The sequence below is a fragment of the Grus americana genome, chromosome 23 (assembly GCF_028858705.1).
Source record: "Grus americana isolate bGruAme1 chromosome 23, bGruAme1.mat, whole genome shotgun sequence".
Lineage (NCBI taxonomy): Eukaryota > Metazoa > Chordata > Aves > Gruiformes > Gruidae > Grus > Grus americana.
The window spans coordinates 1,494,908-1,518,374 of record NC_072874.1 but is presented as its reverse complement, the minus strand read 5'-3'; the positions used below and the strand labels follow the sequence as shown (position 1 = coordinate 1,518,374).

Here is a 23,467-nt window from a genome sequence, read left to right as displayed (position 1 = left end):
ATCAGCCTCCCACTCCATTTTCACTTATCTTAATGTTTGCTTGTCTTTCCAAAATCTCTGTTTCTCTGAGGTTCATTTTCCTGTACATTTCTTTTCAGAACATGAACACCGGTGATACGTAGGTCAGGAACTCTAACCTGCAATGTATGTAAATGTAAAGTCTGATTATTGCAAAAGTGTTTGTAATTAAAGTGTCACAGAACGTTTCACAGCTGATTGGTCAAAATGTGCAAATTACTGCCAGGGGAGTAGTTTGTAATAACTTGCTGAAATGATTTCTCATTCCATCCTTTTTTATTTGCCTAAAGCCCATGAAGATTCTCCTAGATTTGATTTTAATCATTCCACATTTTCTCACTCTGTATTAGCTACTCAACACCTTGCTAATGCAAATTTGGAATATCTGAGACTGTCCGCACAAGGTTAGCGTCTGGTATCTTCTCCCAGTGCAGGAGAACTTTCCATGAAATTGCTGATGCTAATCCTAACAGGGAAACTTTTTTTTTTAAAAAAATCTTGGAGGATAAGTTGAAAACTAATGAAGTGTGAAAGAGGTGTGAAGACCACAGAAATACTCCATTTGTAATGAATGTGGTTGAAAGTCCATGGGCAACTTTTCTCAGCGTTTGCTGCCCTCTTATCTCCCGTCAGCCGAATTTGTGTTGGGTATATCCATTGGATACAAGATGTGGGTTTTTCGAGGCATCAACTTGCAGAACCCTAACGCTGTCAAAGACACGAGTTCCAGTTTTCTTACTACTCTTCATTTATTCTCGGCTATTCAAGAGAAACTCAGTCCTGCAGCCTTTCAAAACAAGAAATACATTTGAATCAACTCGCATAGCAGCAGACGTTATCCCAAAGTGAGGTATGAAGGACCATTTGTTTCCAGTCTCACTCTCATCCCCGTAAAATGCATCTCGGAGAACATAACAGATTGTTAGGCTGAGCTTTCTGACTTGCAGAGAGGATTTTATTCCCTAAAGTAACAAGCACCCAAATCAATCATTCAGCTTGTTAAAGTGGAATGGGAAAGCACACAAAAACTTTTGAAGCGCCTTTTTCTGAAGGTTTTTGTCTTGGTATGTTCCCCATTCCTCCCTTATCTGCTGCTTAAATAACTTGAGAAGAATCAACAATAGCACTTCTTCTGCACTCCCCATCAAACTCTCTGGATGCAAAACAGTTGTTAAAACAAGATTACTTCTTGATTTACCAGCACCCTGGGATCAATAACATTTCTGATGCAGGTCAAAGCAATAACAGAGCCAAGGCGGGGGCAGCACCGGGAGAGCTTTGATGGCCTTGGGGAGACCCGAATGTGGTTTCAGGGAAAAACACCCTCCAGATTCCACGGGCAGAGCTTGAGCGATGACTGGTGTCAGTAGTCCCTGGTCCGTACGCGACTGGTGAAGGTCTCTGGGACGGGGAGGAGAGTTCTGCGTGTGGCGAGGCTGGTCCCATTTCCATCGATACCTGTAAGGCTATGGGAAAGAACCCGGCACTCGGCAGGGAGCCAGCGCTGAGAATGTCGGCAAGTGGAGTAAGCAGCACAACCCTTCCGAGCAGTCCTTTGGCTTCGCTCTAAACCAACGGTAATGGGCAGATCAGCCAGACTGTCTCTGATTACCCAGGAAACTGGGAAATGCAACAATTATGTCTGGAGGCTGCAGGTTACGTTTACTCACAGGATGCTATCAACACGCAGCTGCTGGGTTTCCTCCCTTGCAGTATTGGTTTGCAATAATTTTGCCGTGAGAGCTCGGGGATCAGTTTTATCAAGAAGTCTTTCAGGTGCTGCTATTGTACTTGAGAACGGTGCCAGGCAGAAGCCGTATCTATACATATGTATGTATTTAGATTTAAGCAAACACTACAGGAAAAAAAACCCCAACCACCTATCCACTTGCAGTAGTTGCACTTAAGGTAATTTATAAATTTATCACAGATGATACCTTAGCAGAAATAGTATAATAACAACATTACACACTTGCCACTAAGACATAATGCTCGCACTCCTGTAGCACTGACCCCTTCCCACGTGGTGTTACTCTGTTTTCAGAAGCAGAGGGAAGGGAAGGAGCTGTGCTCAACGCCGGCGTTTGTGCGTGTGGAAGTGCCTACACAGGTGCTTGTGTGGGTGGGGGATAAAACTCTGAAGCTGCGTTGAACCACGACGAGGTGATTAATCCCAAAGGCTGAACGAGCCGCACAGGGCTCACTAATACGTTATATTGGTGACATTTTTCTAAATCTCTTTGGGTCTCCAAGGAGTACCCTTGAAGAGTGGGCAACGTCCTCGTCACCCCGTACGCCTGGATTAGTAGCACTTTTCAAGGGCTCGCACGGCATTCGGCAGATTTGAGGCTTGTGCCTTGTCTTCCAGGGGTTTTTTGAAATCCTTGTGGAAACTTCTCTGTCAGGGTAGAAATGTAGCAGAGAATGTGTTGAAAGTAAATTTTTGTAGTGCTAGAAAATACCGGCAGTTAGGAGGATTCAGCCACTGGTAGGGGTTCTGGGAATTTTATTTGTTTGCTTATGTTTTGCTTCAGTGAGAAAGGAAATTATTACTATCGATGCTGGATAATATATTGTAATAATGGTGCTAAATTGTAATTGTTATAGTGATGATAACTTGCAGGCCCTCAACTATGGTAGAAGACTGGCTCTTAAGGTAGTACGCAGAAATGTACGGAGAGGCTCATCAGTCTTTTGAAAATCTGCCAGGTGTTCTGTTTTGGGGCTCTTAATTGTGTTGGCATCACTCTTGTTATTTTCTGTTCCTACAGAGGTGTATGTGGCCTTTATTTTGGTGGGAAAATAAGTTTGGGAAGTCATGCAAGCTGTTTACTTGTTCGTATTTGTTTTTACAGCTTGACAGGCACCACAGTCCCTGATCTCATCGTTAGCACCCACCACCAGATGTGGCTCCTCTTCCAGACAGACAGTGTCAGCAACTTGCTGGGATTCAAAGCGACGTATGAAGGTAATTCAAGTGTCTCGCTCAGAATTTACTTGTTTTAAAAGGATCAGGGATGAGATGGGTACAGTTCTTTGGGAGAAAAGAGAGAAAGAAGCTTCTCTAAGTGTATTGAAGCTCTGCGGATTTTTTTCTTAAAACTGAAGCTTTGCTCCAATAAGAACAGCTTTCATGATTTCTTTTCCATGAAAGCAGACTGGGTGGGTAGTGTTAAGTTGCCGTTTCATCTGCTTTGTTGGAAAAGATTTGGTGAATTGCAGCTGATGGCACCAGACTCTGTCTGCGGGAGAAAATGAGATCAAGTCATCAGTGGTTCCAGTAGATTAGTGGTATCAACTACTTTAAACTTTAACTGGTCTGGAGTATTACAAATGAAATAAAAGTTAATGCTGGGATTTTTCAAAAGAAGCCCGTGAAATGCGTTAGGATGTGAGTGCTGAACCCTGTCATAAGCTTCCGTGTTTACTGTTGTCGTAGGTATTTGCAAAGTTAGAGAAAGTGTGATGGAAAAATACTCCTAACTCATGACTGGTGATTCTAGCTGAAGCTTTCCTTAGGTTCCTGGTTTGAGTTGGTTTTAGATTTTTCCAGAAATCTCCATCTTGTGTCTCCACATTTGGTGTGAGCACCTAGGGTCCGTAGCCACCTCTGCCAGCGTGGTGCTGAAGAACGTGTTCTCCATCCTGCACCCCACAGCCTCGCGCCTGCGGACTGGGGCTTGTTTCTGCGGTGCAGACGCATAAGAACGCTTCCAGTTAGCTGTCAGCTTCTTTTTCATTTTGTTATCATCTTGAGTCTCTTTTCAAGGCACTCGAATGCCTTTCAGCTTTCCCTGTGACCTGCTGGCATCAGGGATGGCGTGTTCCTTTGGCTCTGATGCTTAAAAGCAGGCGCACAAATCTTCATCTAGATGTGGGGGCTGATCCTTGCAGGCTCTGAGTATCAGCAGTAATATTTAAATCGAACCGTTTCTTTCAAGGGCCCTAAACACACATTAGCTTTCATTTGTTTTTAAAAGCGTTTCCCCGGGATTTACATATTTCAGAGAAGTGTCATTTTGTGTTCAGGCCAGGACTGCTGCTGGTTGACGCTAAAGCCACAGCAGTTAGGAGCCTGAAGGGACCTGCCCTACCCAAAAACCTGCTTGGACTAAATGCCAGCACGTCCAGGCAGGCTGAGCAGTACTGGGAAGGGGGAACCGAGCTGTGATGCTGGAATATTTACAGGATTGCAGGACCAGGTCAGCAGAGAAGTCAGAGAGGCACGTAGGTAAGAGAGAACGGAATTGAAAGAAGGAAAAAGCAAATCCAGCCTGATTGTCTGGGGAGCATCTTAATGGGACTGTTTCAGTCTTCACTGGCTTTGACTGCACCAGCCTGAAAGCTTGCTCCCCGCGGTAGCCGCGGTGTCTGTCTCCTGCCACGTTTGTCCGCGGTTGATTCTTGGCAGCCTGGCAGAGTGTGCTGCTGCACCCCTGCCTGCCAGCTGCGGGTGGGCGAAAACACGCTCCGGCTCTGCTCTGAGGTCCTGTCTGCTTTGTTAATCTCATCTAAAGGGCAATGTGGACATGTTCTTCCAGTCTCTTGATAAATCTTATGTTTACCCTATAGCCTAGCACATAAAGTTGCAAAGCACATGATATAGGAACTTCCTTACACTGTTGTTCATCTTCTGTGAACTTTGGATCTCTAAGGAGCTTGACTTTTTCCTCCGCTGGCTTGTTTCGATGTTATTGGTAGCTTGATCTATAGCAAGACTGAGCGGCTCTTGCTCCTGTGACCTCACCAGTTGGTTTGGGGATCGCCATTATCATTCATGCTTTGGAGTCCTGTTGTATGGAGCTTCCAATGTCAAACGTGCTTCTCCCTTCGCTGGTCATCAGCTTTACCTGCACGGCTGCTGCCTGTTTTGCTGTACTCTTGTGTCCATAACCTCCGAGAGGAGAAAACGCAGGGAGTGAGCGGGCTCCGCTGTCCCCTGATGAGCCTGAAAGGAGGGACCCTTCCCTGGGGAGCGTCTGTCCTCTGCAGGTATTAGAAGTAGAGGCTACTCTCTGCCTTAATGTTCAAATCTTCTCTTTTTCTGGGCATCTTTGCACTTTTTGTATGTCCAGCACCTCACTGACTTTGCAAAATGGATTTGTGCATGAAGAAATACGCACGCTCCGTGCCTAAGGTCCGTGCTGGCGCTATCCTGAGGTTAAGCCAACCTCCAATCAGCCAGGTCTATAAAACTCTTCTAGTTTTTGCAAATGCTTTGAGTTACAAAGCAAGAGGCATTTAAGTAAGAGGCAATTAGCACTTGCCAAATACGTTATGAAATTATATGCAACTTACTAACAAGTTCCAGTATCAGTTTTATGGCCACGCTCCTTTCTAATTGCGAGAGGAAAATTACAGCTAATGGAGCTATATAAAGTCAAGACCAAAAATCTGCCCAATAGCAGGGCAGGGTATTGCTTAAAGAGCATGTTTTAAATTGCCATCTATCCTAAACCACGTAAGTTTTAGTGGACGTTTTTAAGTGTGATGCAATCATAAAGCCTGTTGCTAGTGCTGGAACAGTTACGCCAGGGAGATTTATTGATGCACGGATTGAAGGACCTGTTGGAAGGAACGTGCTGAGGAGGGCAGTATGCCCTCAAATTGTTCATGTGGGGTTCCTGAGCAGGGGGAGCCAACCGGGTCCTTCTGCTTGACTTGTGAGTAAAGAGAAAGCATGTTTGCACCAGGAAGGGTATACCAGACACAAGGTATCTGGATTTGGGGTTTTTCCAAATCTGCACTGCCAGATTGGATGCATTTGGAACAAATGCTCAGCGGGTGTAAATCAGTGTGACAGCATTGATTTTCAATTAAGCTGTGTCAGTCTTTACCAGCTGAGGGTCTGGCTCATTAATGTTCATGAAGATTACTTCTAAATCTCCAATGTCTCGACTTCAGCAACTTTTATCCTTTTAAACAGACATTTTCTCATAATAGTGAACAATGTTTTTGGACTTCCAGTGCTTGTCAGAAGAAATTTGTATTAAGCTCCACTTTGCTCGAAAAGTCTTTTCTTTCTCACAACTATAGCGAGCTGATTGATGCTGCAATTTAGTGTTTGACTTGTGAGAGGGCTTACGGCCTCCTGGGGTCCCCGGTCTTCTCCTCTCCCTTCTTTCCTTTAATCTCAGGTGACTTCTGAGAATACCTTCTCCTTAGAGCTGATGCCTTCCACAGCCGTTGAAATGGTTCTTTGAAAGTTCTCAGGTCAACCCCTCATAACAGTTGGGTATAAATAATTCCTTCAGGTTACGTTTTCAAAAGTTCTTGAGAAATTTAGGGTTCATTGAAGAGGATTCAGACTCCCATACTCTCATCCCCAGTCCTTCTGCGTTTACGTTCCCCATCGGTGGACTGACGATGCTTGGTTCTGCTCACAGAGGAGGTGTGGGGAAACACGTGTTTCTGTTACTGATGAGCTGGAGGCTATTACAAGCAATAGTATAAAAGTAAATCAATAGTATAAAATGCTGTGGTAAGAGACAGAAATATTAAAACATGGAAAAATAGAACAAAGCTAGATTCTAATTTAGTCTTGCATTTATATATTTTTAATATAAAGTAATAATTTCAAATGAAAACTAGATTTCTAGACATACACACTAATCTAGTTTGGATTTCTGTTGGAATTGGCTTAGTTTGGGTAGAGCTGGCTGAGGTCTATGTTCTGAACTACCAGCACGCTGCAGGCAGGCGATGATTAAACAATATTTGTTGTTGTTGAAATGCTGACAAAGTGTTTGGCTCTGGAGAGCTTAGCGTTAGAGCTGAGATTTCGCCCCATGGTGCTAAGAGGCTTAGGAGCTCTGCAGAGCTGGAGCCTGAAGATTTCCTCTACCAACCTGTCTGGTTTTAATCAAATCGGTGCTGCCCGTGGCGTTTGATCAGATGAGCTTGCTGGGTTTCCGCATCTGTTTTTACATATATGTAAATACAGAACTTTCTATATAGAGACGCCTGCATGGAAGTGTGTTCGTACACATGTATGCGTGTCAAATTGGGAACAACAATAACGTCTTAAGTCGCCTGATCCTGGGATTCTTGGGGAAGAAATACACTGATCTGAAACGAGTTCTGATGCCGCTGCTGTTCAGAGTTTGCTTTCGAAGCTCCCTGCCGTGGAGCACCGTCTCTGATTTTTTAGTGAAATGCTCTTGGGTTTCACTGACCAGCCCGGATAACATGCAGGAAGTCTTCATTGATCACATGTATTTATTTTTATTTTCTTTAGGTTCTACATTACCTAAGCCCCTAACACTGGTGGTGGAAGTGTGTCAGAAAACTTAGTGTTTGTATCTTTCCTACTGTACTTTTCCATTAAATGACTCATGCCATGAAGCACTAGCACTGAAATACTGCTGAACCGACAGACGTGAAGACTTACAGGTTTTGATGTGTTGACCTGCACTGCTCTCAGGGTCACGTTACTTGTATTTAAGTCTCGTATAAACCTTAGCGGGAGAGATTTGATGTTATGCCACAGGGTTTTAATGAACCTGCTAGACTCGGTTTCTGTATTTGCCCTGCAACAGTGGTTTCAGATGGGGGAGATGTGACAAAGAGATGCAGAAAGGGCCTTTCCTTAGCTTATCCCCTTCTCCTCATCGTGTTTCCTCTTTAGATCCTTTTTTTTCTCATTGTTGGAATCAACAAAAAGAACTAGGCAAGAGAAACAGCCTGGTCCTGCTTCCTTCAGATACAGACCTAACGCTATTAACTCTCATTACTTTAAGCAAAGTTAATTCATAGCGCGTGTGAGGTTAAATGTATTCTTGAGGGTCTTTTCTGACTAGAAGTAACATTTCTGTGATTTCCTCAGGAATGGCCTCTAAGTGCTCACAGATCCCCCATCTTGTGCCTGGTTTTTCCCAGAAACTAAAGTTTTGCTAGCGCAGCGCTTGCTTGCAGCTCCAAACCCCTCGTTTTCCTCCAGAGCTGAGTCAGGCGGGAGCAGAAATTCCCACGGCACCCCAGGAAAAGCGTGACCTAAATTTCGGGTGCCTGCAGCGTTCCTGCGCAGCTGCGTGTGTACGGGAGCAGAGCCGGAGCGCCGGCGCTCCCCAAACCGGCTCCTTGCCCACGCGGGCTGAGGTTCTCGCTCTCGTTAGTCACTCTGAGGTGTAGGCTGCCGCCTCTGCGCTCAGCAAAGGGACCCGGTTTCCCCACCCACCGCCAGCAGACAAATAGCATAAATAGCTGACGAGAAAAATTCCTGGTGAAACATTTTCTGTTAGAAAATGCTGTTTTGTCAAAATCTTATCTGCATGATATAATATTTGATGGAGAAGTTTTGAAAGATTCGTTTCAACTTGTTTCATTTAAATAATGTCAAAACACTTGATTTAGATGTTCTTGTTTAGTTTTGACTTTTATTATTCTAATGTGGAAGTGATTTTACTTAAACATTCATCAGGAGAAATGTTTCAATCTTATTGAAGTAACATGTTTTGATATTTCTGAATCACTCATTTTTGGAATTTCTGCTCTGCTAAATATTTCATGAATTTTACTGTGTATGAAAAGAAACGCAGGGACCCTGGGACTTTCTCAGGACAGAAATTCCATTTCGTGACCTCTCTAATGTAATAAAATGCGGTGGCTTTGTTTGTCTCCTGCTAAGGAGGAGATCACGTGCACGGTGGAAAACACGAGCTCCAATTCTTCATTTCTCTCCCATTCTTAAGCCTGTGATTTCGGTCTGTCTGTAGAGATGGTCGAGCTGGGTTCGTGCAGTGTGACGCTGCAGAAGCTCACAAGCGAGGGGGGAGCCCAGTCAATCAGAGAGCGTCTCTCTCACCTTTATTCTTTCTCAGTGGAGGGTCAAAAGGGAGTTATTTTTCTTTGCTTGGCTGCGGTTTTTTCTGAGTACCTGGTAGCCTGAGCATGTCCTCGTTTTACAGAAGCAACGACTGTGCTGAGCACTTGCGGCTCCCTTTGGCTTCTGCAGTAGCTGGAGCTGCTGAGCATGTCTCCAGAGCCACAGACACGGGCAGAGGGAAGATCTTCAGGTCTTTAGCCTTGCTGAACCTGGTGGCCAAACTGCCCTGGGCTTTCGGAGGACAGGGCTCCCTCTCTGGAGCGAGGTGTGGGCAGGATTGTGCTGCACCTCTGTGTGTTAGAGCTCCGTGCTGCTCAGTGGAGGAGCATCCTGAGAAGTGCTGGGCTGGGAGAGGAGCGCGTTGCTCACCCTGGCCCCTAACGCTGTGCGCGTTGTTTTAGGAGACGGCCGGAGTGACGTCTGTTAGTGTCCATCTCCTTCTGAGCAAACACCAGGTACCGGGACGTTCAACGCTTCCTTCCCCAGGGCGCCCGGTGTCGCAGGCGTCAGTGATGGCAGGACCTGGAGACGCTGGGTGAAACGCACCCTGCGCGACAGCTCGCCATCGGTGTCCTCTCCTAGGGCTCTATTGCAAGATTTCAAGGTGTGGGAAGGAAAGGAGTAACAAAAATTAATTTTTAAAGGCTGTTGACTTGTAGCAGAAAGTGTTATCATTTTCCTGTGTCTCTGTCAGGACACAATGATACGTGTTTAAAATATGCATGCTACCCCTTGATCTTGTTACTATTTCTTGAGTTTTAAAGTTGAATTTCTTTTTCATGATTTGCACTATCTGTCTCCTACTTTTTTTTTTTTGAGATTAATGTACAGTTCCATGCTACTTTAATATCTGGACTGTTTTATTTTTTGTCCCTAATATGCAAGTACAAATCATTTAAGATTTAGATTTTCAAAGTCTGCAGGAAGATACATAAATCCTGGGAAACTGTTTTCACTGACAGGCAGAAAAAGAAACCTATTTCATAAAACTTTAATATTAATTTATGTTAAATTATTTTTGGGATGCTTCATTACCTGGCAGTAACTTTTTAGTTCAAGATGCATACAGCAGTAGCAGAAGCTAGGTGCCTTGTTGTGGCTTCTATTCAAAATACACCTGTATCCAAGTTGCCTGAAGTCAGAATAATAATGCGGTGCTTGTTGTTATTCAAACCAAATTGGAATATTAGATGGAGTAATGCAAATCTCGGATTATGCGATTTTCCTCTGTAAAGAAAATGTCATAAAAGAAGTTTCCAATTTGGTGTAAGAAATTGAAAACGGGGAGAAAAGACAGCGAGGCTGATCATAGATGATGGGGATAAAAACTAGAGAACGTGGAAGACGAGATGAATGTGATGCAGATAAATAATGTGGGAGCGCTAAGGAGGCTGTAAAGGAATGAAGTTTTGTAGCTAATAGTGATACAGAGCAGGGGGCCCTTTTGAAATGAAATTGTACGGAGCAGAGGATAACAGAAAATCATGTCCGTGATTTACCTGAACTCCAAATACACGCGCAGCAAGAGATCGGCCGTTTGTTTCCGTGCAATAAGGTGTCTGCTCTCTGCTTCACGACCACGGAGAAATGGAAATGGGGGTGGGAAGGCGGGAGAGGCAGCAGACATCGCAAGCCAGCAAACGCACCCCAACCGCGTCCCCTTTGCCGAAGGTCCCCTTCAGTGGCCCGCGGTCTGTCTGCTTCAGACATCCTTAAAGCAGATGAGGATCTCCATGGGTGTCGCTGTATTTTTCATTTAGCTGTGATTAATTTCAGAGTGAGGAAGCGGTTAGGAGAGTGACAGCAGTAAAACTCCCGTGTTAGAGACAGCTCTCGGCTGCGTTCTCGGCTGCTGACCCCCTCCCGCGTGGGGTGGTGCGGAGGGACCCGCGCTCCCTCGGGGACGCGATGGCTTTGCCTGACGAGCAGCACACAGATGCGCGGCGGGCATTGCACCGGCTCGGCGTCAGAGCCTTCCCCCATGCAACTTTTGTTTTCTTTTTTTCAGAGATTGACCAAGGGAGCTGCGGTGACCCGGGGATCCCAGCCTACGGCAGGAGAGAAGGCTCCACGTTTCGCCACGGGGACAGTTTGAAGTTTGAGTGCCAGCCCGCCTTTGAGTTGAAGGGACAGAAAACAATTACCTGCCAAAAGAGTAGCCAGTGGTCTGCTCAGAAACCAGTTTGTGTTTGTAAGTCAGTGAGGACACGGCTCTAAAGTATCTTCGTTGTGTGGTGAGGTGGTGACATGAACAGTAGGTCTGTGCTCTGCGGTTGGTACCCGGGACAGGGCAAGGACTCGCGGTGGCAGAGATGGCACTGAGCTGCAGCTTCGCTTACCCAAAGCTGTGGGCAGAGTTTGGTTTGGCTCCTCTCAGCCGAGAAGGGACGTGCAGCGGGGAGCAGCGCCCAGCTGGAGAATTGGGCTTGTGCTGGGACCGTGTGCTCTCCCCGCTCTCCCCCTCCGCCCTCCCGGCGTTCTGGTTCGGATCCCTTCTGGAGAGAAAGTAGGGCTTCGGTGTCCAGAACAGGAGGCACGGACACACACAAAAAAATAATTTAAAACTTGATTCTGTTTTTGGCCACTTAATTTTCCTTCCTTATCTGACGATATTCAGGCTCCCTGCTGCTGGACCTCAGTTTTTAATTTGTTGCATGAGTTCTCAGCAGAAGTAGGATATTATGCTCTCAGTAGTGAGTAAGGATAACATTTTCAGATGTCAATGGGAGTTACGTGCACCGTCCCCATTGGGTGTTAATGGCCTCGCTGTCCTTTGAAGATGCACTAGGCAATCAGCTTTATTATATTCACTGAACCTTCACTCAGAAACAACGCTGTACTTGAACATTACCAAAACTCACAAAACTATCTATATTTTCCCCAGTTTGTGACAAGCAAACTCTTCTTTTTGTCTCCTCTCCGCTTATTTAGATATGTTAAAGTCTGTGCTTTTGAGTGGACACTGTGGTGTAGGGGAGTGAGACTGAACCTAATAAAAAAACCTACCAAAGGAAGGTTCAGCTGAGCAACAGGCAGAGGACAAAAGTGTGGGGAAAAAATGGACAGAGAGAACAGAAATGTTATTTTTTTAAAGCGCTATTCAGTGTGCAGATAAAGAGACGTGCTGGTGGTAGATGCTCCAGTACGAAGCGCGCGCTCGGAGCGTGGCAGGGCTTGGTCTGTACCAGAGAGGTTACGCAGCTGGGGGGGTGAACCCTCTTACTGCAGAGCTGAGTCGGGGATCCTCGGAGCTGTGGGAGAAGCAGGGGCAATTTGTGGGAGAATGGGGGAGAAGATTCAATAAGTGCCTTTCTTTTCAAACACTAATTTAAGCTCTGAGGGTCTGAGCCTGTCTGTTTGGGGACAGGAGGCAATCACTTTGTGAGTTCTGCCTTTTCCAGACGCCGTGACTCCCTCCCTACTCGGTTTTCTCTAAGCAAATCAGCGAAAGATGCTGATGAGGAAAATGGAGTTTCTCTGGTTATTTTTGGAGTGGGAGGTGTTAGACTGTTTCTGTGTTTAGTGTCAGAAGTTGTTAGGTGGTTGGGTTTTTTTGTTTCCCAGAAGTTCAGGTGCTGATGGTTTGGTTGAGGTTCTTGCTGACAGTTTGCAGTGAAGCTAAACCCATAGTTTGTGCCCAGGATGAGAGGATTCGATCACAGTAGTATAGAAAGGAGACTTGCCAGTAAAGTAAGATTATTTTTTTTGTAGATATATACCGAACAGGGGCATCACATGAAGCCCCAATCAGCAGTCCATGCAAAGCATAGCACAGACATGAATCTTTTAGTTAAAATAATTCCATTGTATTCTGTTCTCTGCGGCCCTTTGGATAAGCAACATGTAGGTAGCGGAAAAAGTATTTCATAGCCCTCTCTACACCTCCCCTGCCTTTATTCTAGACAGCATCATATTAGTGTGCATGACTCAGAAGAGGTGAGATGACAAAATGTGTAACCTGGCATGAAGTCTGTAGTGGGATTAGTGACAACTCTAAGTGTTGGAAGACTGTTGTATGTGTTGGGCATGAGGTGGGAAAATAAGGTAACCCGATTTATGTGCTGCTAGTTGGACTATGCAAACAATTCACTGCTGCTGATTCTGGCTGCAAATGCGTGACGAATGCAGACAGAGATTAAACAGCGCGCTGTGGTGCATCCTGCTGTCCCAAGCTCATGATTTATGAGCAGACAGAATTTATTGTGGAGAACTCATTTCCTGGGGCTTCGATGACAAAGCAACACAAACCATTTAAGTAATGCATCTGCTTATTGCCACGGGTTCTTAATTCATGACTGTCTGTGTGCCTTCATGATATCAGAGCTTCCATCTTCATCCTCGTTGTTGTCATTGCATCCCTCAACCATCCAGGGTGAGCACATAGGGCCCTTGAAAAACTTTGCAAGACTTCTTAGTGCATGTCTTCTGCAAACCCCCTACCAAGCAAGGTATCCCTGGCGTTGCTGTGTATGTTCAGATTATCTCTGCTGATCTGAGATACTTGAAACAGCTACGCAGGAGCCTGGGAACCTGTAGTACTGCAGCTGGGTGGGCAGCACGGTCGTCTGTCTGTGCTCCGAGCTTGGTGGCCGCTTCTGTGCGGTGTGGGTGTCTGGGTATCGGTGATGACTGGATCCTGAAGACCTCTCTTTCTCCCTGTTCTGCAGCACCTCGTAGAATCAGCTTTGTAGTTACTGTTGTTCACTCTGACGCTTGCATTTTCAAAGTTACAGAACTGCGGCACCTGTGAAAGGCTGAGGCAGTTCTCATAACCCAGGATAACCCGAGCCGTTGCTTTCGTGCAGAGCTATGTTCAGTCGTCTTGCATCCTTGAAGGACAGCAAAATGGGCTTAGGGGATGTCATGCGGATAAACGTTACCTACGGAAAACCATCGTGCTGCTCAGATGAAGTTTGTGCTCTGATGGTAGGAACTCATAAGGGATATAATATTCAAACTGAAGTCTACAGTTACCTGTGGCTGAGGAGATTAAGCAGCTTTTATGTATGGGGAACCAGCCCATAATTACACTGTAACGGGAGGCCGGTGAGTTGTTCAGATACTGCAGTGAGAAGGATGATGAAAGTCTGGATAGCCGTAGCCGGGGAGCAGGGCGTTTCAGCAGTGCCATAACTTTCAAATACAGGGTTGGAATTACTGTTTAAACATATTCACGCATAGGAGGGAAAAACTCATTATCTGAATTTTATGTGAACTATTGCATGGAAGGCCCTGCTACAAAACATTTTCAATGACCAAAATTTGTTTCACGAGGTTTATGTTTCCTTGCTAAGGAAAGGAAGAGTTAACATCCCCTTTGCAGGGGGTAGTGCTCTCAGAGGGCTTCTGCTGCCGTTCAGTAAGTCTTACAAGGTCCTTTGCTATTCCTCTCCAGCAGCTCCCCCCCTTCCCTCCTCCTCCTCCTGCCTGCAGCCCTGTCCCTGGGAGCCTGTGACCTACAGCTCCTGAGTTTTCAGTCCCGCACCGTTAGCTGAATGGTTAACTGCCGCCAAGAGTGCCGTCATTTTACGTGAGACACTGTGGCGTAAACCGTCCTGACAACGTACGTCCTTTGTAACCAGCTCGCTGAATAAAGGCAAAGGGGGTTGCCTTGTTTTAACTATCCTCTGCCAGTTGCTCTGGGAGAGTCGTGTCTGAAAACAACTTATTTTCTGATACAAGTTTAGTTTGTTGATCTCAGACTTGCAAACTTCAAGTTTTCTGGACCCGTCCTGTGTCCTACAGGTGAATAAAACACGGGGAAATAAACCAGTACGTGCATTCGGATTGCATCGAGCAAACCTGAGGGTGGAGGTTTCGGCACTGAACCGGGGGGTATTTGTTTGGCGTCGCTTGACTGCAACTCCACGAAGGCTGGGGATAAATACGTGTGTGTGTGTGTTTAAACGGAGGGGCTGTCAGGTGAGCTGTGCTGTTTGAGTCCTGCTGCTCTCCTCCGGGCACGTTGTGTCCGATAGTCGTCACAGGGCTCTTGGTCTTGCATTTCCCAAAGCATTTCCAATTCAAATTATGTTAAATTGTGTGTTTTCTTCTCTGGCTTTGGAGCAGATGTTATGCTTTCTTCCCTTCCTGTTCACTTGAAGACCTCACCCACAGCCCGTTTCTCCTCTCCGACATGCTCGCGCTTGCCGTGCCCACCAACGCTGGAGATCTGCGCTGTCTCGTTGCGAACGGGGCATTGCCTCTCGCGGACTGAACTGGGCACCAACGAGATCCTTGGCGTTGGTGAGAGCTGTCGTTGAGCCGGCTCCAGGAGGAGGTGGGCACGGCCCAGGACCCCCGGCCTTCCACGCAGGTGTAGGGCACTAACACAGCGGTCCTCTTCGGAGGCTTCATGATTTGGTGCATTTTTCCAGACTTTTAAACATCTGATTTTCCTTAATAGCAGTATAAAAGCTCTCTTCTCCTTAGTGGTAATTATTCCCTTTTTTTTTTTTTGTTAATTCCATATTGGCCTATTATACCTGCTGAATAATCTTCGCTCCTCTTTGTAAAGATTGCAAATTTTAGTTTTGAGCTGAGTGGCTAACCTTTTGTGCGCGCTGTCTGGTACAAACATTCAGGATTAGTAGCTGGAAATGCAAAGTGCAATAGATGTTTTCCCAGCAATGGACTGAACAGAACCATGTAATTTCACATCACTTGACGAGGTTTTCATTTAGCTCTAAATTAAATTGTCAATTGGTCATTATTTTCTTTCTCTTTCTTTCTTTCTTCTCTTTTCTTCTTTTCCTGCCCACTATTCACAGCAACCTATGGAGTCTTCCCTATGAAGAGTAATTTGGAGAAAAGTGTGTCTCAAGTTAGCAGTGACAAAAGCATAGTTTTCCTTTTTAAAAATAATAGCTTCTTAACAGAGAGAGTCGTTAACCCATGGAGCAGCCTACTGAAGGCAGCGATGGGTTCTCCCTACCTAAACATTGATAGATCGAGATCGGATACTCCTTTCTGGAGACCTGTGGGAACCAGGAGTCGGTTTATCGTCTGTATTAAGGAGGTGGGTGGTTAAGATGATCAGAACGATCCTTTATTATCCATTAATTCTTTAATTGGAAATACCCAAAAGTTTTCTTTTAAAGGAATTGATACTTTTTTCATTATGGGGGAGTTGTGTAGACTTCTTAACTGTAGCATAGACTCTCGTTCTTCTGATGAAACCTGATCCTTTGTGTGCTCTTCCTATTATTTCTGTTATTCTTAATACCTCTTATTTTTTGTAGTGCTGATGGAACAGTTTATGTTAACCCACAAAATGTTTCTCCCTCCTGCTCTAAACAGGTTTTCTTTCTTCTAGCTGACATTGGTCTTGTTTATCTGCTTGTAGATGCAGTTGCTTTTAGTGGATTTTTGAAGTGTAGGGATTCTACTAATTTTTATTTCCAAGCTATTTTGATGTGTGTGGGTTTTTTATTTTTTTGATTAATGCTTTTATGAAGCACCCTGATACAATTTTCCCGATATATATGGCAGAGAGACACTCTAACTGTCTCTGCCAGATGGCTTGGGAAAGGGAGCTGGTAGCTAACCTTACCCTTAACCACAACACGCCAACTCTGACCTCTGCAAAGCACCCGGTCGCATCCTGGACTCGTGCAGCTGAAAACCTGCCAAGAAAGGGGCTCGTTCCCTGCTGAGGCCACTTGAGGGCTTAGATGGTTTCTGCACGTGTGCAACAGATGTGTGTCCTTCAGGGACCCGTTAACACCTCCTGCTTGCCCTTGATCCGAGCTGGGTTCGGAGCAGCAAATCGGCGGTGAAATGCTCCTTATCTGCAGCCTGTTCCCCTGAGCCGCCGAGATCCAGTCTTCCTCTGGCAGTAAGGGAAGCAAATTAAATGAAGGCAGGATTACCATGATCTCTATGTACGTGTGGGATTTGTAGCTTTTGTTAACAACCTTGTTTCACGCTTGCAGCCGTGTAAGACCGTTCCCTTCTTAATTTTAAGCAGGGCACTCTCCCTCAAAGCCCTTGTTCTGCATTGCAGCCCCAGTTTGTCAAAGCGCTGAGATTTAAATGTTTGCTTAAGTAGACATACATGCTTAAGTGTTGTACTGAGCAGGAATGCACTTAAGCACCTTCTTAATTGTAATGAATTGTGTTCTGATTGTCCCCCATGAACTCCCCAAGCATTTTTTTTTTGGTGTAATTTATCTGAAAGATTTCCATTTCCCTTGCTGTGACTTTCCAAGGGGGCTGCTTAACCAGTCCCTTCTGCTCGTCCTTGAAGTTGCGCATCTTCCAGCATGCCGCTGCTCGGCTCTCTTGCCAGGTTTCCCTTGGTGTCAATATCTGAGGAAGGCTGAGGTCCACCTGGGTCAAACCAGAGCCCGTTTCCTCCTTGGTGTTACTTTATCAGTGAGTTCCGTCTAACGGCTGTAGAGCCAGAAGAGCGAGTCTCCTGCTGTGAGCTGCTGCTCCTCGTGTTCTCTTGGTCCCTAACAAATTGTTAGGGGCTTGGGGTACTCGTGCAGCCAGCCTGGTTCGGCAGGAAGGTTGCAGTGTTAAGGCCAGAGGGTGCAGGATGAGGCTGTGGTGGTGATCCAGCAGATGTGGCCAGCTCTGGCATCCTCAGCAGGGATGCTGCTCCTGCAGGGAGAGCCCGCGCGTGGGGAGAGCCGGGGCAGAGGACTTCGCAGTGGGGTCAGGCCACTTCGCTGCGCACGCAGCTCGCCGGAGGTGCTCCCAGCTGCTCTCTCAGCGCTCATCGGGAGGATGCAGTTTATTGGGTTGTCTCCATGCTTGTTATTTTACTGATTGAGTCAGTTGAACTGTTACCCTGATAGGGTTTCATGCTGCTATAAATGAGCTGTCCTGTGCCAAAGCATCTGTCCGTATTCCTGACAGCAGTTGCTCGGCATGATGGGTTGCTTCTCTTTACACGAGTCTGAATCCGAATGACACTTACTGGTTTTATCAGGCGAGGAGACTGTCTGTCCCCTTCCCCTATCTCCGTATCCAGCAAAGGGGAACGCAGCGTGCGTTACGTTGCCATCTTCAGTGGGGTCTGCAGGGAAGTTCCCTTACGCCTGCTATATTTTACTTTAATGCTTTACAGGTGGGGTTGGTGTTTGAGAAAGCTGCAATGAGACATGTCCCGTTTGCAGGCAGAGTCGATGTGTGCAAGTTTGTCTTTAAGGCTCTTTCTGTTGCTCCTCACAAGCAGAGCTTCACGTGTGGCTGAACCCGCCCGCACATCCTCTGCTGCAGCAACCTGCAGCTGCCGTCACCCCGCTTGCAGTTGCACGTTTCAGGGGTGCCTCGCCCTTTCTGGGGTTACAGCCGTCGTCTGTCGCGCACTCAGCGTGCCGAGACCGTGGGACTGTGTGGAAAGTCAAGTCAAGTCCCAGCCTGTTGCGTGAGCAGCTTCCAGCCCGCAGGAGACGAATGTGTCGCAGCAGTTGGCAGATGACTCCGAGCGCTGCAGCAGAGGAAGGATGCTCTGCTAAGCCACGAAGGACCAAATCGGGAAGGGTACATAACAAGACCGCGAGACTGCTTTGGGGCTTTTGCCAAAAAGTGACAATTAAACTTCTGTCGTCTTGTGGACGCCGCCACCGATTCCCAAGAGAGACTGCAGGGAGGGGGAGAGTTCCCCTTAAAATAAACAGGGGCACACAGGAAAGGATCTTGTCTTTGTGCAGAAGCCTTGGAGCACCTCCTGAATAACAGATGGCTGCGACACCCTGGCAGACAAGCAGCCTAATGCTGTCCTAGTGGGGATCAGCATCTTCCAGTAAGTTTAAAAAACTTCTATTATCCCTGGTAAACCAGTCACTGTTCCAGTTTTGAGTGGGTAGAAATGAAACCTGCCTTGGTATTGTAGCGCTCTTCCACATGCACAGAGGCTCCTGTACAGTCTAAGTTCACTGGTGATATTTTCCTCAAGATCTGGTCCCCAAACCCTGCCTATTTTTCATTATTCTTAACATACCTGCTCTCCCGCCCCCGGTTAGCCGCACGCTGGCAGTGACAGCTACTCCATCAGAGTAAGCTGAAGAGTTTGTTGCTCTGAAATACAAAAAAGTTCTCCCAGTTAATATTTGCTCTAGACTCCTTTCCCTCACCTCCTACTTGCCTGTCGGTGCCTCAGGGTTTTAAGAAGGAAAATGCATTGTGATGCAGATGTGTTTATTGAAACAGCAGATACAGAAAGAAGAAAATACAAAATGTAAAGCGCTTTGCTTCGCAGCTGGAGCAATGCCCTGAGCTTCCAGCACTGCTAGCTATTCAGGACGTATGCTTCCCCGAGTGAGGCATGCCGGTTACTAACCGGGTTCCTGCTGAGGTCCTATTTTTCCAGTCCATCACCAAGCTATGCCTAGAGGAGGGATCTTCTTAAATAGGAAAGGTAAGGCAGAAAATCCGTTACTGTCTTCAAGCTCTCTCCCAAGTGGTCAGAATCTGTGGGAATGATACCTAAAAGCTGAGAGAGAAGTCAGGATTTCTTATTGTTTCCATGGAGACTGAAATTGTTACAGTGATTCCCTGCTTGGTTTTCAGCTCGTGAACCTGCTGCCTTTCCCATTCCCGCGCGTTGCCGGTGTGCCCCCTCCCCAGGATTGGCCCTGGATTCTCACGTGCAGGATGAGCAGCGATGGAGCGTCCGGGGCCACCAGGCATGTCTCGCAGGAGACGCGGGACCGTCTCTGAGGAGGCAGAAGAAAAGAGAAGCAAGTTCTGCTTGGACTGACCAGACAAGTGCAGAAATTGCTCCTGGTTGACGGCACAGGAAGAAGCAGCGGTGCTGGTGGATAAACGACGGATGCCTCCGTGTTCAGCTCAGCCGTGAGCATCGCGCTCTGGGACCACAGGGCAGTGCCCTCGTGCCACAGCCACGTGTCCCACTCGACCTGCTAAGACGAGAAGCAATGAGCTGTTTGTTCGCTGTTTTACTGCTCTAAATAAAGGCGGAATCTTGATAGTGTTTGTGATGACTTGAATAAATACCGTGTACTCATTGGTTAGTGATGTGGGTCTCGCTGGCTTCGGTAGGTACTCGGTGTTTCTGCTGAGTTTTGCTGTGATTGATTCTGCTGTATTTAATAAAGGGATTTTTCTTACTGCTTTTGCAGTACTTGAACAGTAATATCAATTATTGACAAAGATCAGTATAGGCTTATAAATTTGAACATATGCTATGCACATAACGAACTGTCCTCTTGTAACATTTAAGAACAACAATGATAAGTATTAATTTCAGTCTCAGAGCCCCGGGTATTCCTCCGTCGGTGATCCCGATGGACGGGCGGCAGGGCTGACCTCTGTCTGCCTGTCGTGTTCCGAGCGCCTGCTCGCTCCTTGGGGCGCTTCGTTCCTGACTCTCTCGGATGCACGGAGCGGCATGAGACAGGTAGCACTCAGCTGTCTTTCATCTTCCTTGGGTACTATCATCTTCGTTCCGATAGCGCGTTTCCCTGTCTGTGACATGTTGTTAAACAGCTTCTGCTTTTATCCGAGTGTCCAGCAAAGCACTTCGGAGAAAGCAGAGAGACTGACGTGGATCCCGGTGCAGCCCCAGACCAGAAACCCCCTTTGACCCCGAAGAAAACCCCCTCCTGCTTAAAAAGACAAAACTCTACATGTCACGGACACCGCGATCTTGTTAATGAACCTTCCGGATCAGTTCTCGCTTCCTGGGCTGGATGTGACCCTCTGGGAGGCAAAGCCGAGCTCCCCGCTGCACCGAGGACAGCTCGTGCGCTGGTGCCCTGCCGCGGGACGTGGACATGTGGGACGGTGGCGTTTGTCCTACAGCCTGCAACTTGGCTGTCTCCTACACGTGCTATTTCATGGAAAATTGAAATTGTCATTTACTTCCCTGCAGTGGAGACTTTTGGAGGTTTTTATCCGTTAGTCTTTTAATCTGTCATTTTGTTTTATCTAGCAAAGGTTAATTTTACATTCTTCCCTCACTCTGATTTTCTTTCTTTTGTCAGCGAGTTCTTTGTTGTTATTTCCTGAACTGAGCCGCCAGCGCTGTGCCGTAATAGCTGCGCTAGCGACTGTGTACCTCTCTGTTGCTGGCTGTGTGATACTGTAGGTCCTATATGAATGCTAATTTACCGCTTTGGATTTAACAATTTATAGGAGATACCCAGCTCCTGTGAGGGGTTCCTACCACTGAGGTGTTTCTCTGTGTGTGAATGCGTTTATTTTCAATGACTATTCCTAGGCAGATTATACCAAGCTTATGCTGACAGAATTATTTGACAGCATCCCTTGATGTTTCAGCATCTAGTAAAGAGCCAAAATCCTGAGGATATTTTGCAGTTTGTTTTCTCTTTAATCTGTTCTCTTTGCTGAGAGCAGGAAATAGATTGTGTAGCTCTTAGCCTTGATAATGTCATGGTAACGTCCATCTTATTTGATCTGAAACCATTAAGCGTTGAAGGAAGACAGAGGGAAAATAACAGAGGGAGGGTGAGCGTTGAACCAAATAATCATATAAATGCCAAACTAAACCCTGTCTCATCCCCTGCGCGATGTCCTTTTGCCAGGAACTGGTGAGACGCATGTTCCAAGTAATGGATTTTACGAAGGGTGATGGTGGGGAAAAGGATGAGTAAAGCGTACGTACGTAAAATATCAAAAGCATTGGGTAGGTACCACTGAAAAGGCAGCCTCGCTTTTTCAAATTAATGGACCTTGTCAGCTGAAATACAGTATATATTGAAAACCCTTGAGAGCTAAAGATATTTTTCATATGCACTCTTCCCCTCAACTTCATTTTAAGACTGGTTTTAATTATTTTCATGGGAACGGCAGTCTAATTTGATGCCTCTTTTTGGTAACACGCTAGCCCAGCAGAAGTCAGTGATTTATTTGTAATGGGCAGGGGAGCTGCCCCTACCCCTGGGCTGCAGATCGCAGCTGCCCAGCGCTTGCTCCGAGTTATCCCGAGCCCCTGGGACCTGGGGGAAGCTCGGGAAGGTTCTTGGGCTGTTCCTTGCCCAGTGCAGCAACATCAAGACCAAAACCAACCAGCAGCCTCCGTTTTGCAGCGCTCGTTTGGCACGGGTGCAAACTGCTGCCCAAGGAGACAGGCAAAGGCAAATTGACTCACAGCTCCTTTGCAAAGGAGTTGACAATTTATTCCTGTATCGTACAAATATTTAATCCAGGATGGGGATAGTCTCAATGCGGAGTTTGTCTAAACGCGGCGGGACTTCCTGGGCGCCCTTACATCTGTTGAGGGGCATGGGTGAAAATTGCATTTAGCAAACAGAAAGGTAAACTAAAAGTGCAGATTTTTAAGTAAATCCTGAAAAGTCTGCGCTGCCCCGCAGTTCACCCAGCACTTTGAAAAGCCTTGGGTACGAATAGCAGCAGAGGAGCCTGGAGGTCTGCATGGAGTAACAGCCGAGTTGGTTCCTTACCTCAGGTTTTGTAGGTTGTGCTGAGTTGCGGCCCCAACAGATGACATTGCTACAAAGTCTAACTCGTTCAATGCCAATTTTATTTTGCACGAGCTGTAGTCACTCGTTCGCTGCCTGCGTAGGCTTTTTCTCGGGGATACGCGGGAGAATTCACCTGCAAAATACCAAATCCCCACCTGGCCCAGTGACTCTTTCTTCCCGCAGTGAAAGGAGCTCGTGCTCCGCTGTGCGCGGTACAAAGCCCGCACGGATGTGAGGAAGTGCACTGCTGCAAAGAGGGGCACTACTGGGCTGGAAAACTGGAGACCAACCAAAACCAGGACCGGAGACTACTCTGAAGTCACTTCTTCCCCATGCAAATAAATCACTGACATCTGGCAGTGAATGGAGCACTGAGCCCTTCCTTTCTTTAATTGTCTCGGAGAAGCAAAGCAGTTGGGAATTTGCAGGAATCGCCCAGCTCAAGGGATAAGAGGGAGGGGGAAACATGGCAGAGCAGCTTGTAGGAGCACCATGCTGCATGATTGATGGTGATTTCTTATTGCAGTTTCCTGCTTTTTCAACTTCACCACCCCATCTGGGATTGTGCTGTCACCAAATTACCCTGAAGAATACGGAAGCAGCTTGCACTGTGTTTGGTTAATTATAGCTAAACCCGAGAGCCGAATTCACTTGGCTTTCAATGATTTTGATGTGGAGCCTCAGTTTGATTTCCTAGCCGTGAAGGACGGTGGGACTGCTGAATCTCCGGTGCTGGGGACCTTCTCAGGAAACCAGATCCCCTCCTCGCTGACCAGCAGCGGTCACGTAGCCAGGCTGGAGTTCCAGACCGACCACTCCATGGAGAAGAGAGGCTTCAACATAACCTTCACCAGTAAGTGCCCCGTCCTTGCTTCTGGTTTTCATTTCAAGCTCTGAATTCTTGTTGGGGACTAACGGGCAAGAGTTTGATCTCACTAAAACCATTGCAAATCCAGAGTAAATCGGAAAATTGGAGGTTTGTAGTTGGGTAATTGAGGATTGGTTTCAAGCTTAGAGCTGATGGCACGAGTTCTTTCTGGCTGTGAAGTTTAAGTGTTGTCCAGTGAAAGAAAGAATTTGGCCCTGGAGTATCTGTCCGTGGAGCAGCCGGGGCTTCCGTCCACCCCTCAGCTTGCTGCGTTACCCGGGCTGTCTGCTCTCCCTCCCCGTGCCTCCGTTCTGCTCGCTGAGGTGAGGCAGCTTTGTG

The 23,467-nt window shown here is 46.7% G+C and overlaps 1 protein-coding gene across 5 annotated transcripts in view; it reads left to right on the top strand.

Moving 5' to 3' along the window:
- CSMD2 (CUB and Sushi multiple domains 2) overlaps positions 1 to 23,467 on the top strand; it is a 302,978-nt gene that overhangs the window by 161,496 nt on the left and 118,015 nt on the right. For 3 of the 5 annotated variants that reach the window (XM_054802277.1, XM_054802276.1, XM_054802280.1), the window contains exons 12-14: positions 2,874 to 2,986; positions 10,851 to 11,033; positions 22,787 to 23,113. In XM_054802277.1, coding sequence (XP_054658252.1) covers positions 2,874 to 2,986; positions 10,851 to 11,033; positions 22,787 to 23,113 — 623 coding nt within the window. The remainder of the gene's footprint in view (positions 1 to 2,873; positions 2,987 to 10,850; positions 11,034 to 22,786; positions 23,114 to 23,467) is intronic. The other 2 variants (XM_054802279.1, XM_054802278.1) reach the window with 1 other exon arrangement.